Below are 17,743 nucleotides of genomic sequence, written 5' to 3'. Positions count from 1 at the left end.
CTTCTTCCCTGGTGACCATCTACTCAAAAGGGGCGCTAGCCTTCTTAGCTATTTTGAGGAACACGCAGTGACGGAGGCTCCTTTTAGCTCCGTAGGGCCCTAGAGAAAGAAATGCCCTAAATTTAGATAGATGCCCTTTGTAACAAAGGAGTAACTCATCCCAGTTAGCACTTTTTAAATGACAAAACCAGAAACTTTTCCAAAATATTCCTCCAGCTCATTGGCTCTCAACCAGGGGCGATTTGTCTAGAGACATTTTTGGTTGTCATAACTGGGGGAGCTACTAGCCTCTAGTGGGGTGAAGCCAGGGATACTGCTAAACATCCTATCATGCACAGGAGAGCCCCACGACAAAGCATTATCCAGCCCAAAACACCAGTAGCGGTGAGGCTGGGAAACCCTGCCAAGTTACACATTAAGAACAGAGGCCCCATCTATCACTGCTCCTAATGCTTCTGCTAAAATACCAGGATATTCTGAAGTAAGACTCTTCTCCCATGGTCTATGTTCAGCAATCTATCCAGATGTTAAGAAATTTCCCTGAGCTTAGGATAAAAATATCATAGAAGAATAATCATGACAATAGCCAACATTAGTGAAGTGCTTATATGGGCAGAGTTACAGTCAATATTGACAACAACCTTATTTGTAAATACTGTAATTACTCTCTCCACGGTGAGCTTATTTACTACACACAACAGTCCTATGTCGGGGCTGGGTTTACAAGCCCTAGAAGGTAAGAACACAGAGCAAGGCTTTCTCTGTGTGGTTCCCCGCTGTCCACCCAGCACCCAGCAGAGCAGGGCCCGTTTCAGAGGCGCAGGGACCCGCCGTGGGTGCTGGACAGGGGCTCGCTGGGGCTCGCTGGGCCTCTGCCCTCACGCCCCGCCAGCCTGCCAACTGCTGGGTGTTTGGAGTCGCTGAAATCCATTAGATCTCCTGGATCTACCCTCAGATAAACAGAACCAACCACCACCTGATGGGGAACAGGTCAGGCTGCTTTCCAAAGGCACCAGAACAACATTTTCGGCTTTTCAGGAAGCTGGTTAAACAGAACCGGGCCCCGAGGCAATGGTGAGTCCCTTGAAAGCCACCCAACAAGGCGGCGGGTTGCACAGGCCGTCAGCTGCTCCTCTCACCTCGGGCGGGGCTTGTGCGGGCCCCAGGGCCCCAGGCGCGCTCCCTCCCCGGCGGATCCCCCCCCCAAGGCAGCCAACGTGGATGCGGGCCGCACGGGAGGGCCCCAGGGCAGGGAATCAGCGCAGTCTTCAGGTGAAATTAAACCCGCACCTTCCTTAAGACAGGTGCTGATTATGGCATGATGGGAACTTCCAGGAATTCATACTTTTTTAATAATCTAAGAGTTCAAACATCATTTTTTAAGGGCTCTGGGAGTGTAGCAATTTCCCTATTTGCGTCATTTCAATAGATTCTATAATTCTGGGGGAAATATCCTGTAAGTAAAACTTTAACTAATGCTTTAAATTGAGAATTACATCCATCCCTATAAAAAAGGACCAATGGGGGAGGAGTAAGTTTGTTTTTTAGCTTTACAATATTGACACAACACATACACTTTCAATGTGGAAATTTCTCTTGTAGAAAGATATGCGGAGTATCCTTGACACTATACAAACATATTCATTGCACTTAAAAGTGCTTTAAGTATTTATTCATAAGCTGCTTTTCTCCACAGAAATTGGGGGTGACTCACTCTTGAAAGTAAATCTGACTCCAAAAACAGGGGTAATACTTACAAGAACCAAAGCAAAGAAAAAACAAAATTAAGAATATACTAGAGCCAATACAACCAGCACGCGGGAATTTATATCCTATCGTCTTAGACTGTTACCAAATGAGGTTTTTTATTTTATTTTTCAATTACAGTTGACATTCAATATTATTTTGTATTAGTTTCAGGTGTACAGCATAGTGGTTAGACAGTCACATATTTTACAAAGTGTTCCCCCCGATATTTCCAGTACCCACCTGGCACCAAGCATAGTTATTATAACATTATTGACTACGTTCCCTGTGCTGTATTTCACTGACCTAAGCCCTAAGGGAATAAAGAAGCCAAGTAATCAAAATTATTTCTTGCATCTGGAAATGATGGAGGCACTGAGATAAATGGTGAAAATCTGATGAGAAATTTTGAGGGGTAGAAGCAATGCATGTGGCCACACGGCTTATGTTAGACTTGAACTGATGGCAGACAGTAAAGTGGGGATATCCTGAAGAGAGAGCTGCCAAATAGAAGATGAGAAAGGCAGATGAAGCTAGAGATGAAAATGTGAGGCCTTGGGGTAGGTTGCAAAAATGGCCACAATTCTTCCCAACTCCCTGTATCTATGCCCCATTGTAAGGTGATTCTGCAGCTCCTCCCTTCAAGAAATGGAGTTTATTTCCTCTCCCCTTGAACCTGGGCTAGCCTTGAGACTTGCTCTGGGTAGCAGAATGTGCTAGAAGGAAGGGTGAGACCCTTCTTAGACTGTGCTCAAGGGCTCTTGAGCACTACTCAGAATGCTGCCACCATGAGGGCTCTTGTGCAGGCCTCGGCATACAGAGGTGAGAGACCACGCATGGGACAGAAAGGGGACCCAGCTGACAGCCCAGCCAAGCTCCAGAAGCAGAGCCTCCTAGATAGCCCGGAAACACTCAAGGGAACTTCCCCACCGGGCCCAGCCTACACTGTTGGCTTGCAGAATCACGAGCAAAATATGTTTTTTGTTTTAAGCCATGGGGTTTAATTTGTTACACAGCAATTGATAACCAATACAAACCTAGAGTGGGAACAGCTAAAGGCAGAAAATAAGATCCACATATAAAGTGAAAAAAAATACAGAGGCAAGGGCAAAACCCAAGCTCTGCAGGACATTCCCAATAGCTAGAAAGAGGAAGGAAAGCCATAGACACGGTGACAGAGCAAAAGCCATCCAAGCATCCAAATACACTGTATTAGGGAACCAGGGACATGGGAGATGGGGAGAGACAGAGGTGTAAGGGTGGAGATAGATTTCAAGGAGTCAGCAGAAGAGAATAAGCCCAGGGCTTAGTCCAGTATCTGGCCTAAAGTAGCTATTCCATATTCTAGAATGAATGAAGTCTCATCTGGCAAAGCAGAGCTCACCAGAGAACAGGGAAGATATTTTCAGTAATCTTACAAGGAGCAGAAATAGACCACAAGGCGTTAAGGAGGGCCAGAGTCAGGGAGAGGTGGAAGCCTAGGTAAAGATTTCTTGTTTGAGAAGCTGTTCAGAAATATAGAGAGAGGGTCCTCAGAGTCAGACAAAAGTAAAAAAGTGTGAAAGTCCTTTCTCGAAACTCGACACTTGCACGTGTGGCCAGGAACCAGCAGCAGCAGCATCACCTGGGACCCTGCTGGCAACATCAAGGCTCTGGCCCACCCCAGACCGCTGAGCTGACCTTAACCCAGTCCCCAGCTGCCCTGTGTGCACACCCAGCTTCGAGAAGCACCGCCCCATGAGTTAACAGAGACCGGGAGAAAGTCATTCTGTTTTGAATCCCTCTCAAGCCCCCAGACAGAATCAGAGACAAAGTCGCAGTTTGGTGCTAACCCGCCTTCAACGCTCCCCAACACTCGCAAAGCCCCGTCTTCAAATGACAGACAGCAGAGCTTGGCGAAGCAAGGTCTCCAAAATACCGCTTACCCCCCTGGTGTTTATTTTTAGGGTTTTCTTCTAGGTAAGGAAGGTGATAGAATTTTCCACTTGTAGTAGTCTTAATTCCACATTAATTTATTTAAGGGTTTGAAAAAGTGAGTCAAACAGATATTATTATGTGGATGTGATAACAAAAGTATGACAGGGAGGTGGTGGCACTCAAACTAAAGGCTGGAAAACCTGTGCACATTCAAAGGAGAAAGGAACTAAGCAGCAAAGATAGGAATCATCTGTAGAACTCAGAATATTCAACGAAAACATTGTTGGACTCTAGTCTGGGATAAATCCTTCCAACAATGTTTTCGGAAGAGAGAACTGGATTCTAGGCCAGTGAGGATGACATATGAGCGGTTCACATCACAGAAGATCACCACTGCTCATCAAGCGGGAGATCAGAGGTCCCCTCTAAGAACGAGGGTGGGCTGGTTTGAACACGACTTGGGGACTGGAAGGGACTTGGGCTGTACCCACGGTGGAGAACGTCCGAGCTGAGCGCGCGGATTCTGCAGCAAGGCCCAGGCACATTCAGGCAGCGCTCATTTTTAACAAGGAAAGTGGACACAGTTTGCAGTTATCCTGAAGCTGAGAAATGCGACTGCCGTTAAAGATGACACAAAGTACACTGCGCAGGAGGCTGCGAGGCACAGGGGACAGCGATGTGACTCTGTAGTTGAACCTGCAGGACGGATCGAGGGCGAGCCAGAGGGGCCTGCGGATTAAATGAGAAAGACCCTAAAGGGCTGCCAATTTCCTGGGGAGAAGATTTGGTGGCTGTGGGGATATGAGGAGTGAGAGGTAAGCTGGGTTTGATCAGAAAAGAAAAGCATCAACGTTAAAAGAAAATCTACTTTGGAAAATGCTGACAAGCGCTCAAAACTTTGTTACCAACACTTAGGACTTGGGAAATGGTAGCATGAAAATTCAAGAAGTATTCTGCAAAGAAGAGAAATCCAGGCCTAAAATATAGGTATAATCAATTAACATTAGTACAGGATTTGTAGTTCCTACAAAGAATATAAATCATGGGTATTTTGAGCATTCCCTAAGTAAAACCCATAAACCAAAGAAAGAACTGAAAAGATATCTTAGTGCATCACCAAAGGAAGACCCTCCAAGGAGCAAATGAAGACTAAAATATTGAATGAAGTTCATTAAAATAGAACACTGTAGTTTATACACAAAATCTCAAACCTACAGACCTCACCCATCGCTCACTCCCGTGCACCTGCTATAAATTCCTGTTGTGCCCACCGACCCTCACCCCTTCTCACACAGCAGGTGAGTGCTCCGCCGGGCACATGGGCAGCCACAGCACAGACCACGTCTCCTGGGTAGTTTGCAGTCACAGACATGGCCATGTGTCACGGTTCTGGCCAGTGAAATACATGCCAATCCCAATGCCAATGCCATGTGGCAGTTTCTGTAAACCTCCCTTTACTGTGACGATTCCTCCTCCTTCCCGGATGGACCATGGGTGACGGCTGGTGCCCCACCTTGAACCATGAGAACAGGGGTCACGTGAAAGCTGGAGGGAGCTGGACTCCCAGCCGTCTACAAAGCCACCACACCAGCCCCCAACTATGCTTCACTAGGGGACAGAGAGAGGAACATCTGCCTCATTTAAGCCACTGCTGCTTAAATTATTATTTTTTCTCTTACTAGCTGGTGAATGCTAAATAACACGCTCTTCTCTGCCTGTACCGAAGTCTCCCCTTCCCTGACCTTTCTTCACCAGCCTGAGCACTTGGACTGAGGAGCCACTTCCATTCACTCCTTCACTTGTTCCCCTTCTCCTCTGTCCTCTCATTCCTGCCTAGGCGAGATCCCCTAGGATCACCCTTGCCTTCCTTCCCCTGCTCCATTCCCATCATCCCCGACACACAGAATACTGATGGAGGAAACCGAAAATAAAATTTAAGCTTAAAAACTTCTAACAGGAATCATTACAACTGCAGGCAAGCTCCTTCATGACAGGACAAGTGACTATTCAACTCTGCATTCCCATTGCCTAGAAGTGTCTGGCACATAGTAGGTCCAACATATGTTTATCCAGAGATTAAACAACAACTAGATCTTCTGAACGATAGTTTTAGTCACCTCCGGTTCAGTCCTTATCACATGTTCTTTTACGTGTCAAGCACTGTTCCAGATGCTAGGCATACAGTAGTCACCGGAAGTCCCTACCCTCAAGAAGTCTGAATGGCGTACACAAGAAACATATGACTAAATTAGTAGACACAAATTCAAGTAGACATGTGCTATAAACACAAAGATGAGGGGAGGGAGATAGTGACTGGGGGGTGGGAGCAAGAATATTTTAAATATTTAGGTATTATTTCATTATCAAGCCACACCTGAAGGCTTTGATATGAATACTTAGAAAAAAGATCTTTGGAGAAAGGGTTCCAGACAGAGGCAAAAACAAGTGCAAAAGGCTGGGGCGAGGCTGGGGCACTAAGACCCTACAGCAAGGCGGAGGGGGAAGAGGCAAGGCATGGGCGCTCCAGTCTCAACCCTCTCCCTCTCCCTCCCGGCCCACTTTCCCCGTCTCCCCATCTTCTCCTTCCGATCATCTCAAAGAACGGTTAGCAAGCATTTATTTCAAGGCTAAGTTGCCTTTATCTGCAGCCTTCATTCCGAGGCCAGCCAACCCCCCTACCCATTACTCCATCACTCTCTCTTCAGGCCTCTTTAACATCTCCCTCAAACGTTCTCAGGTTCCGTCCTGAAAACGCCTTCTCATTAGCTAACCACCCCCGTTCAAACCATAAACATCTACGTACATACACACCTACACCTGCACATGCCAATGTACCTACACACATACAATTTGCTCTACTAGTATCTACTAAATAAAACCTCTGGTCTTTCCCATCCTAGTGCCTCCACAACTTGGTCTCAACCAACCACATCTCCCACCACTGGAGCCCATTCGTCCCACTTGTCCATCCCTAACCTGACGGCCTCTGTGAGCTCTATCACCTGGTAACAACCCTCAGGGACCTATCATCCTTCAGGGACCTTCTCCCTCATCCAATCTGCTCCTGGAGCACATTTACCTACACCGATCACTAGCTTCAGCCTAGAGCATCTCCCTTATGTACACATATTCACACACACACACACACACACACACCCCAAACATTTCATGAACACTAACACATACACATCTGCTCCCCAACAAACTAGAGGTTTCTTGAAGGCAGACCACATTTAATCTCAGCCCCTAACAAGTGCATTCCTAATAAGTACCTAATTAATAATAATAATGATATCTGTATCAAATAGGCTCAGGCTATTTCCAGTTTCCACAAAGTAGCAGCAGCATGGACAACTCAGATCCTCAGAAATCTTGAAAATTGTCAAGCTCCACTTCATTTAGCAGCTTAAATGGGCTTTTTTCCAACTCTACACCTACTGTCCCTCAGTATGACACCGGCATTTTGCTCTTCCTTTGAGGAACCACTGCTGGAACAATTAGCCCAGATGGTTTCCAAGGGGATGGCAGGACCCCCCCACTCCTGAGATGGGTGATATTGGGACTGGGCTTGTGACCCAAGTCTGCCCAATGAGACTGGGTTCACAGAAGGTCCTAGAACAAGTGGGAAGGAGAATCTCTCCCTCTTGGGGAGGTTGAGCTGTGGGGCTGTGACTGGGAGCTGCTTCAGGACATCTGCCTGTCACCTGAGGAGGGCCTGACTGATAAAAGACGCCAAACTGATGAAAGCAAACCTTATAAAAGTCTTGATAACAACCCTTGAAACTCTGGATTGCGCAACACCTGAAACAAAACTGACAATCTCTTTCCTATTTAACTCAGTTGGAGGACTTTTTCCCACTTGCAATCAAAAGGATTTTCACTAATAACAACACTTTTAACCACTTCTCCATTAAATATTTTTATTAGAATTTTTAAAATAAGCCAAACAGTAATAGTTGAGCTTCTCATTCAAGATGCAGGCGTAAGGGGCAGCGAAACAGAGCTACCAGGTGTGCTAACTGCTCAGTGTTTCTAGATTTAACTCATGCTCTTTTCAAGAAAAATCAACTTCCAATCAATTATACATGTTTCATAAAAGTTTTCTAGTCAGGTCAGCATTTGGGACTTCTATCTCCTATATGTGGAAGATTTTGAAAAGAAAGTGTAAAACGTTGGTTATTCTACAGTACATCAAAAGCTCATGCTCATTACAAATTAGCTACAGAAATCGCTGAGAAAATCTCTTGGTATGGGGCAGTGGCTTCCACATCATCAATTTAAAGTATTAAAAAACTCACTCCCATCACCATATTTAATATAATTCCTCTATGTAAGCAATTTAGTCAATGCAGAAAAGGCCAAATTCAACTGGCAACATTTGGAATAGAAGGCCCAGCTTGAAACCTGTCTCCTCCAGAAGAATGAATTTATATCATTCAAATATGTATTTAGAGTGAAATCCAAATACTTCTTGATGCTGGCCAATTTGTTTAACTTATGGATTATCAAGACATTCAAATTATTCTTTTATAAGCAAAGTCAAATTAAGATTAAAGACAGAACACTAGACATACAAAAAGGGCCCTGTTCCAATGGCTGGTACGTTTCACACAAGCATGGAACATACAGAAGAGAACTGGCCTCCCTGGGGAAGGGATTAAGGTACTAACCTGGGAAACAAAGAAAATAAAATGATCCACTACAAAGGGAGAAGATAAAACCTGTCAGAAGCTCGTGCAGACCTTAAATAAAAGCTTCTACTCATACTTTACAAAGGGTGTGTGTGTGTGTGTGTGTGTGTGTGTTCTAGTTTTTGGAAAGCGCGGACTGAACCTTCAAATTTTTTTAAATTTATAAACATGCTTAGCAAAAATTGTCCTTCCTTATCAACCACACTCAAAACATTCTCCAAGACACTTGACATCATTAACAAGTCACAAAATCCTATTAGAAACTGCACCTCTTACATAAACAAAAAAAGAAACATAAAGTTTTAATTCATAAATGGCTGACAGGGCTTTAAATTATGTTATTGCAAATTATGCATCATTCCCACTTAGGAACAACCATTTAAGAATGTGTCTTTCCAAAGAACTATTAAGATAGAAAGGATATATTATCACCCAAGTGCGCACACACACACACACACACTCTCTCTCTCTTTCACTCCTGTGTATATCATTCTTATAATGGTACAGCAGAATTTCAAATTTTTCTGAGTCCACACGCACATTACTTCCTCTCTAACAGGGAAGCTGAACTAGCAAACACCAGCCAACCCGCAGGAAGGAGCCTATGTCCTTTGCAACCCTCGACTCCTCACTGTCTGAGGAGTCCCTTGACTGCACACAGGGAGACTCTCGACTTTGGTTCTTCAGCCCTGAGCTCTCTCTTGAGTTCCAGGGCACTGGTACAAGGGCCTACTTGATGTCTCTGTGAGGCGAGTCCACCAAAATACCCAAAATCAGCTCTATCTTTCCCTCAAAACCAAATTCTCCTCTGACCTCTCTACCTCTGTTCAAGGTCCTACCATTTGGCCAGGGCCCAAGTGCCCCCCTCTCCTCCACGCGCGCACTCACACCTCCTCAGTTCAAATTCTTCTCACGCCTTTAGCTCACTGGGGTAACGGCACCCTCACCGGAACCCTCACCTCTTGTCTGGCTACAGGAGTCTAGTCAAAAGCTTAGATCTATATTCACAAAGTACACCTCCGACTGCACCCCTGGCCCACTAAAAATTCTTCACATGTGCTCAGTTGTAGACCCTATTGGTTTTCTTTCCAACGGTCTTCTTCCTTGCTAACAGAGCATAACATCAATTTTGCTTATGCGACACTGTGCCCAGCCCCGGGTGACATGGAATTGGTCTAAGCCAATCACAGCAGTCTCCTTTTTTGTCAATGATCGGCCGAGGGTGAACAGGTGGTTCATTTCTGATCAGTAAGATAAAAAAGAGTCCAGTGGAACTGTTTCCAAGAAAGCCTGCTGTTCTTGGTAAGAGACGCACAGAAGGAGAAGTGGTCTTATGCTATCGCCCCGCCTGCTCCCAGCTCTGCGTGCTATCACATGAGGATGTGATGCCTCAGCCACCACAGCCAACGTGTGACCCTGAGGAGGCTGCTGGAACACCGATGGCAGAGCAGAAAGAAAAGCAAAGAGGGTCCTTGAACACATGATTGAACCATCCAAAACAGCCGAACACTGCCTACCTAAAGGCTTGTCAGTAAACAAATTTCCTTAGAGTTCATGCCACCGTTTGTTCAACATTGTTACTTGCAGCCCAAAGCATTCTAACTATGCACTTACAAAGGACACACTTCTTGCCTTACCACTCAAGGCCCTCTGTGCTGTGCTACCACCCCACATCAGCGTCACCTGGGGACCCACCCCACGCCTGTACTGCAGTCTCCTCGGGACTAAGGTCCAACACTCTGTGCCATAGGAAGCTCTCCAGGTGATTCTTGTGAATGTTCAAGTTTGAGAAACAATGCTCTACAACATGGTCACAAATCACTTTTTTCCATTTCATCTGCTAACCTACATACCATGAGGAACACTTGGTCTGTATTTCTCCAATGACAGTGCCCTCATTTCACTCGGTCGGAGCATCATTTTTTGTTGGTTTAATTTCATCTCTCCTTAATTAAAGTTTTCAAACTCGAAGCCCCCAGGGATCCAAAAGGAATGCAGTTTGAGAAACAGGAAGTGGAAGGGCCCCGGGGAACAGAGAAGGGTATGTGCATCTGCAGGGCAAGGGGCAGATGTTGCCATGTGAGGGTACAGGTCCAGTCTGGCCAAATTTATGTGTTTTTCTAAAGAAAATCTGGAAATCAAGATCTACGTGCAAAGGTTTTTAAATACAGATAATTATTTGAATATTTTAAAATACTGTGTAGATCACACAAGCGCACCCCTTGACAGTTTATGACCTGAAGTAGTTAGTTCTTGAAATACCTACACATACTTTGAATGTTGTGGCCACATACAAGCACTGACTTCACCTAAAATGACTAAAATTAACTTTCTGTGGCCAACTGCAGGCTAGCCTCTACTGCGCACAGGATTTTCATAAACATCCCCCTGTCCCGGTGGCAAAACGGGGAGTCTCTGGGCCTCCAGTTAGTGCCAGCAAGAATATTTCATCCATTAGTCACTATCAACCAGACACTTAGAACTACGAGCTTCTCGAGGGCCTATAAAAACATCTAAAATGTGAGAAGAAAAAAACTAATTGTGCATACAACACACACACACTACAAAATTAAAATTAACACATGCTAATTAAATGTCTACAAAATGCAACTAATCAACTCAGATAAGGTATCGTGTCATATTAAATGCAGAATGTGGATGCATTTTAATGTCTGATACGATGTAGAGGGGAGCCCAGATCCACAGTGCTTGGAACCTGCCAAGGTCTAAAAAGGGCCCCGAGTGCCAACCTGGAACCAACCTTTCTGCCAGAAGTCTTGTCTTCCTTACGGCAATAACAAACTTCTCTACCTGCTCCTCCGGCTCCTCGAGGCTGATCACCCAAAGCAGGACCCTCTGCCTCAATCAAGGTTTTCAACCATGGCCGCCCATTGGGATCACCTGGGAAGCTTTTAAAACTACTGCTGCTGGGTCCCATTCCCCAAAGAGTCTTACTGAAGTGGTCTGGGGAAAGGCCAAGCGGGACTATTTTTAAGAAGCTTTCTCCCACTCAGCCAGGGCTAAAGAACAGCTAGGGCTGGGAACCCACTGTTCTAGAAGCATTTTTGAGAAACATTCTCTGAGACAGCAATCTTTCCAGTTATTCCATCTTATTAACTAGATTTTCTTTCTACCGCTCAGGCTTGGGACAAAGAAAGCTCATCATGTGCTCTGACCATCCAGATCAGGAGTCGGCAAACTTTCTCTGGAAAGGAGCAAACAGTAAATGTTTTAGGTTCTGCAGGCCATACAGCCTCTGTCACAACTACTCAACTCTGCACCTGTATCATGAAAGCAACCACAGAAACACGTCAACAAAGGAGTGGGGCCATGTTCCAATAAAACTTTATGGACACAAATGTGAGTTTCATGTAGTCTTCAGTCATAAAATGTTATTCTTCTTTTGACTTATTTCAACCATTTAAAAATATATAACCCATTCTCAACTCACAGACTATACAAGGGACAGCAGGCCAGCCGTGACCCACAGGCTGCTGTTTGCCAACCCCTGATCTAGAACCAGTCCATTGACTTGAGACCATGAAATTGGCCAAGGACAGAAACCAGGTGATCAGAATAGAATCCCATTGGAAGTGGTTAGTTTCTACTTTCTCTACTCACTTAACGGAACTGTCCATACAGCGGGACATGGGAGTGGAACTGTCCTTAGAGCTGAACAGAAACCGGAAATGACTTACTAAAAAATGAATTTTGAATCCTTGTCTGCATATGAGTTTGTGTAAGACAAAGTGGCAAGGAAGCCATACACAAGCACATTCTAAGGGGCCCAGAGGACGATTTTAATTATTTGTTAATTTCCTGCCAACACTTAAAATTCGGAATATTTCACATAAAAATCCAGACTATCATTCTCTTGAAAAAATAATTACAAAATGTGGAGAGACTGGGCCCAAATGTTGGCATGGCAACAATCTACTAATGCTGGACAAGGCTGACCCTGTAAACAGGGCACATCTTCCCGAGACCTCAAACCCTGTCTGCACGGAGGGTAACTGGCTGTCCCTATAGGCACTTGAGGTTATAACCCCTTGTCTAAGGTCCTTAGAAAAGTCATATTTCTCTTTCACAATGGGGCTTCAACCTCTTCTTTGAAAACTTGACATGGGAAAATATTGAAATCTCTCTCTCATCTGCTCTCAAAACTCAACACCCCCATACTCCAAACCCTAGAATGAAATCATTAGTTGCCACGTGTCAAGTTCACGAGGTTTCAACCTAAGAAGAGTTTCAATCAAACCCCCTCTCAATATGGTCTCAATCTGAACCACAGTCTCCAGGAAGATAGACAAATGACAAATTACCTTTCAGGTCCTCTTACCCTTCAAGCTGACCAAGACAGAGAGGCTCAATGAGAGAGAGTGAAAGCACTCACATCAGAACGTCTTCATTAAGCGGAGTGATCAATACCACGCACAATAATTAGAAAGCGCGGCTGGGGACTGAGGAGTACAAACACAGGACTATTCTACATAGGGTAAGAAGTTAAAAGCCATATTTCCAAAGGGGGGGACTCCACGAATATGCAGAAAAAGCTAGTAACTAGAGTTTAGTCCAAGTTCATTATTAACCTACTGCGTAATTTCACTTTACACCCACATTAAATACAATAGTTTATTTTGGGGTGGCAGACTTCTGACAATTACATGCCAATTGAAATGCTGTACATGACCTTCTTACTGGTGAAAAGACAAATTAAACCCAGGGAAAGAAAAATTCTAGATATATGGATAATGGGTCACCAAGTCACTTGAGTAACATAAGGCATTTTTGTAAATGTGTGTGTGTGTGTGTGTGTGTTAGTTTAATCTGTTGGCCACATCAGAAAAAGAACTGTTCAAACAGATTTTTCCACTTGAAAATAAAATGGAAATTAGCCCTTAGAAAACAGAGATGACTTTAAGTTTATACATCAGTGGCTGGTTCATGAATTATTAACTGATTTTAATGATCCTGGCTATATTTTATTTGAAGTTATTTTGCTACTTGCAAGGACTTTTGAACCCTCAAAACTCTTTCATCCATTCTCCATAGACAGAGTACACTTTCATGAGCCCTGACATTTAAAAAGGATCCATATACTCACAGAATGTAAAGATAATATACACGCAAATAATTTATACAAAGGAGCCTGGTCATTTGTTAAAGAGATGAATGAGACCCTATTATTCACGGTTTGTAAATAAATTTAAAGATAAGTGCTAACATTTCACTTGTTAAGCCTGGAGCAGAGGGCTCTGTATTTCTCCTAAAGTTTCCCAGATGGTCATTAAAACAAGAAAGGGCAGAAACCTACTGTCTTTCAAATCCATCATTTCCCATCCAGAAAGAAAATACACGTCATTAAGTTAAGTCTCAAAGAGATTAACCATTACAGGTATTTCCATATAAAGTAAGTGCACTTCTTTGTAGGCTAGTTTTTACATTTTCAGTATAAACCTATACTGAACAGCACCACTTCAGACACACAAGTTAGCTGTGAAACAAACGCTATAAACCTTTAATTAGCACTTGCTGTTTTATACCCATAAAGTTAATACTTCCTCTTCTACTCCATTCTCCCTATAAAGAGAAATTACAGGGAATAAAATTGGCTTTTTCGCTCCTGAAATGAAGAGTAGGGAAATATAGTTTTGCGGCTCAGTTTAAAGGTTAGTGTGTGTGTGTGTGTGTGTGAATTTGCAAGGACTTAAGTGCAAACATCCCTTAAAATAAGTACAATTTGATTTCTACCAATTTGAGCACTAACTTTCACAAGTTGGGTACACACAGCACTTATGATGATCAGACTGCTGAATTACTACCAAACCAAGTTATTTCAGGCAAATAGCTGCATTCAGAAAATAGGATAGTAAACCAACTTGCATCCTTGCTCCTGGAGTGAAACATGCACCTCAGTGAAAAATGACTGTTCTCGAGCTTTCCCTATACCCTCCCTGAAATAAATGTTTGGAGTTTAAATGGACTGAAAATAGCCTTTCTCAAAAAATAAAAAGGGACACAAAACACCCAGAATTTCCTCTGGTCCCTTGAAGTACCCTTGGGATCCTAGGGAACAGAGAGATTTGCCACGCATTGCAGTGACTGGATTAATACAAAAGGTTTCTATTTTGGTGTCATTTGAGTGTTGCTGATCTTAAATCAGAGAAAGTAGTTACATTAGGCAAGGTAATGGCTTCCAAAAATAAGAGCCTGCCCAGTCATACAGGGCCTGCGTACAGAGGCTGGCTTGGAAAGAGATAAATAATACCCCACTGGAACAATTAGGTGGAGTCTCTGAAAGACTACATACTTAATTAGGCTGCCTGAGTCCCTCACTGAGCATACATTGGGGACTTCTTAAAGCATTTAATAACCCGAGGAAATCCAAAATCAGAGGACAGACACCAAACCTTAACTCTGGCTGCAGGGCCCTCCCTTGCTTCGCCCTCGATACTTAGCGGATCACCCCAGGAATCCCGAGAGCGTGACCGCCCCCCACCAATGGAGGGTTAAAGCACCCTGGAATAACCACCCTTCCTTCTGCACTCGCGGGGAGGCCCCTCGGTGCCAGGCACGAGGCGACGATGGCACGGGGTGCGGGAGAAAGACCCTGAAGTCCTTCACAAACTTCAGCACTGGAGTTGGGCACGGAGTATAAACAAATAGACAGGAACACGAGGCTCCATCAGCCGGGGCGCAGCACGCCGCCCCTCGCTCTCCACGCAGCCCCCCTTCCTGCTATTTATTCCTTAGTTTTGCGCGGCACCTTTCTCCGGGCAGGCTCCGATCTCCTCCTCGGTGATCCCAGCAATCGTAAACAAACTACGACTGGGAAGAAAAAGGGGGGAGGAGGGGAGAGCAGGGGAGGGCAGGAAAAAAACCCGCACTGAGAGGGCACGAGCCATCGGGGCACCGCTCTTTCTCGGAATACCGCCCTCGGGGTGATGCCTCCTCCAAAGCCTGGCCCCGCGGGCGTCGGGAAGGGTAGAGACCGGGGTGCGCGCCGCCCCGGCCGGAGGGCAGCGGCTCCCGCGCCGGCTCGCCGCCCGCGGCCGCGCGGCCACCCTTCTGGGAGCCACCTTCGGCCACCAGGAAAGCTCGGTCCTCCAAGTTGCGCAGGAGGACCTGGAGGAGGTGGGGTGACCCAGGGCGTGGCGTGCAGGTCTCCAACCCTGATCTCCCCAAAAGGCAAAACTCACCCTCCCCCAAAAAATTAAAGATGAGAAGTCGCTCGTGCTAACAGAGAGGAGTGGTTCAACGCGCCCTGCCAGAGAGGGTAGCAAAGGCCACCTGCGGGGGTCCCCCGCTCCCCTCCCCCTCCCCCATCCAGGGCACGCTCAAAAGTTTGTTCCTTCCTTCCCCGAGCGGCCGGGGTCCGGCTCTCCGTGCGCAGGGGGAGGCAGGATGGGCTGGAAGCGGCACGGCGAGGTCGGCGGACCACGGAGCGGGGGCTCCAGCGCCCCCCGCCCCCAGGGAGCTGCGACCGTGTTTACTAATAACAACAACAAAGACTCGCACGCCCGTCTCCGCTCCAGCCTCGGGCCGCGCTCCGCTCCTTCGGGGCGGGCGCGGCGAGCCGGCGGGTTGGGGGTGGGGGAGACGGTGGAAGGGGAGGCGGAGGGCAGAGGGGCAGCGAGGGGAGTGCCGGCGGAGGGACAAAAAGGGGGAAGGCGGCGGGGGGAAGGGGGCAGGAAGAGCAGAGGGAGAGTTGGACAGAGACTGAGCGCAGAGGGGAAGGAGTGGAGAGGGGAGGAAAGAGGGAAGAAAGGGAAAGAAAGTGCAGCGGGCGGTAGGCTGGAGCGCGGGGCGCGCCCGGGATGGGAAGGTGGCCCCCGCCCCGCCGCCCCCGCCCGGCCCGGTCACCTTGCTGTAGCCGTAGTACCCCAGGCACTGCGCGAAGTCCAGGCCGGCGGGGTCCCCGGCCGCCGCGGGGTAGAACCTCATATCCATGCCGGAGCCGGGCCCGGGGCCGGGGGCCGACGCTGGGGCTCGCCGGGGCGGGTGCCCGCCTCCTCTAAGCCGCTAGGTCCACCGTCGAGGGCGCCCGGTCGGGGTTGTCCGAGGCGGCGGGCGGGACTCCGGGCCGGAGGGGCGCCGCAGTCGGAGCCCGAGGAGCCCGGGAGCCGCGGCAGCGGCACACAAAGGCGCGGCCACGCGAGCCGCGGGAGAGCGGGAGGCGGCCCGGGGGACGCGCCCCGCCGGGACCCCGAGGCAGCGCTGCGCGCGGGCCGGGCGCCGAGGGCGCGGGGCGCGGCGCGGGGGCGCGGGGCGCGGCGCGGGGGCCCGGGGCGGCGCGGAGAGCTCAGGTGCGCCGGGCGAGGCTGGGACGGCGGCGGCGGCTGGCCCCGCTCCTCCTCCTCCTCCCCGGGCGGACTGAGGAGAGGAGCCGCGGAGACAAGGGGCCCGGCCCCTCCCCTCTCGCTCCCCCTCCTGCCTTCGCCGCCGGTCCCCTCCCCGCGCCGCCGCCGCTCCGCCCCTCCCACCGCGGGCAGCTGGCGCGCCGCCCGCCCCGCCGGTGCGCTCCTCCGCCCGGACCGCCTCCGGGCGCGCCCGCCCCGCCCCGCCGGCCCCTGCCCCGCGCGGCCCCTCGCCGCTCACTCCGCGCCGCGCGCAGCCCGCGGCTTCCCGGTCGCCCGCTGCTCGGCCGCCCCCTCTCCGGGGCCCCTGTTCTTCCCACCTCGCCCCCCTTCCCTCCCCGGTCCTCTTTGTCCCCGCTGCCTCGGAGCGCTCCTCGCTCCCTCCTTCCCTCGGCCGCTCCGGCCGCCGCCAGCCCCGTGCCCCGTGCCCCCCCCCCCGCCTGGCAGCCGCCCCTTCTTGCGGCCCCGGCTCGGCCACCGCACCCCACGCCGTCGGCTTCCGTCCCCCCCGGTTTCCCATCGTTTTCCTCTCCTCGACCCCAATGATGGCTCGTGGGTGCCGTTTCCTCTAACCCCACTTCTGTGTCCTGCTCGGAGGCGCCTAACCCAGCAGCCCACCTGCACGAGCACCTCGGGGTAGCCGGGACCCACCCACGTGCACCTGTGGTAGGGCGTCGGGCCTGACCTTTCACAGGTAGGCAGACGTGAGGCTTCCTGGGTTAAGCCTCGTGTCGGTTCCCTTCGTGTTTTCGTTGCTCTTGTTTGTGTTGGGAAGGCATCTGAGTAACTGGATCTAGGCAGATCGTTCACTGCTCTGGGAGAAAATGCCCCTGTTTTCCTAAAAGGTTCTGGGTGCTTCGCTTCCTCGCACTGAACTCACCCACCCGTCTTCATTTCTTTCTGTTGCTCCGAGCTGCACCCCTCCGCTCTTCACCCCCCTCGGACTGAGTGCCTCGGGTTCCTGAGAGTGTGGCCCCCAGCCCTGGCGAAGGAAGGGACTTCTATAGGAGTTGGGAACGTTAGGGAGAGGTT

The 17,743-nt window shown here is 48.4% G+C and overlaps 1 protein-coding gene across 4 annotated transcripts in view; it reads right to left on the bottom strand.

The window, feature by feature from the left end:
* Positions 1-16,551, bottom strand: part of TOX3 (TOX high mobility group box family member 3) — a 96,370-nt gene extending 79,819 nt beyond the window's left edge. For 2 of the 4 annotated variants that reach the window (XM_081119726.1, XM_081119728.1), the window contains exon 1: positions 16,218-16,551. In XM_081119726.1, coding sequence (XP_080975852.1) covers positions 16,218-16,304 — 87 coding nt within the window. In that variant the 5' untranslated portion in view covers positions 16,305-16,551. The remainder of the gene's footprint in view (positions 1-16,217) is intronic. The other 2 variants (XM_081119727.1, XM_081119729.1) reach the window with 1 other exon arrangement.
* Between the last annotated feature and the right edge of the window lie 1,192 nt (positions 16,552-17,743).

This window comes from Miniopterus schreibersii (genome assembly GCF_964146895.1).
Source record: "Miniopterus schreibersii genome assembly, chromosome: 18".
NCBI lineage: Eukaryota > Metazoa > Chordata > Mammalia > Chiroptera > Miniopteridae > Miniopterus > Miniopterus schreibersii.
The sequence above is the reverse complement of the archived record's forward strand: the minus strand, read 5'-3'. Positions and strand labels throughout refer to the sequence as shown.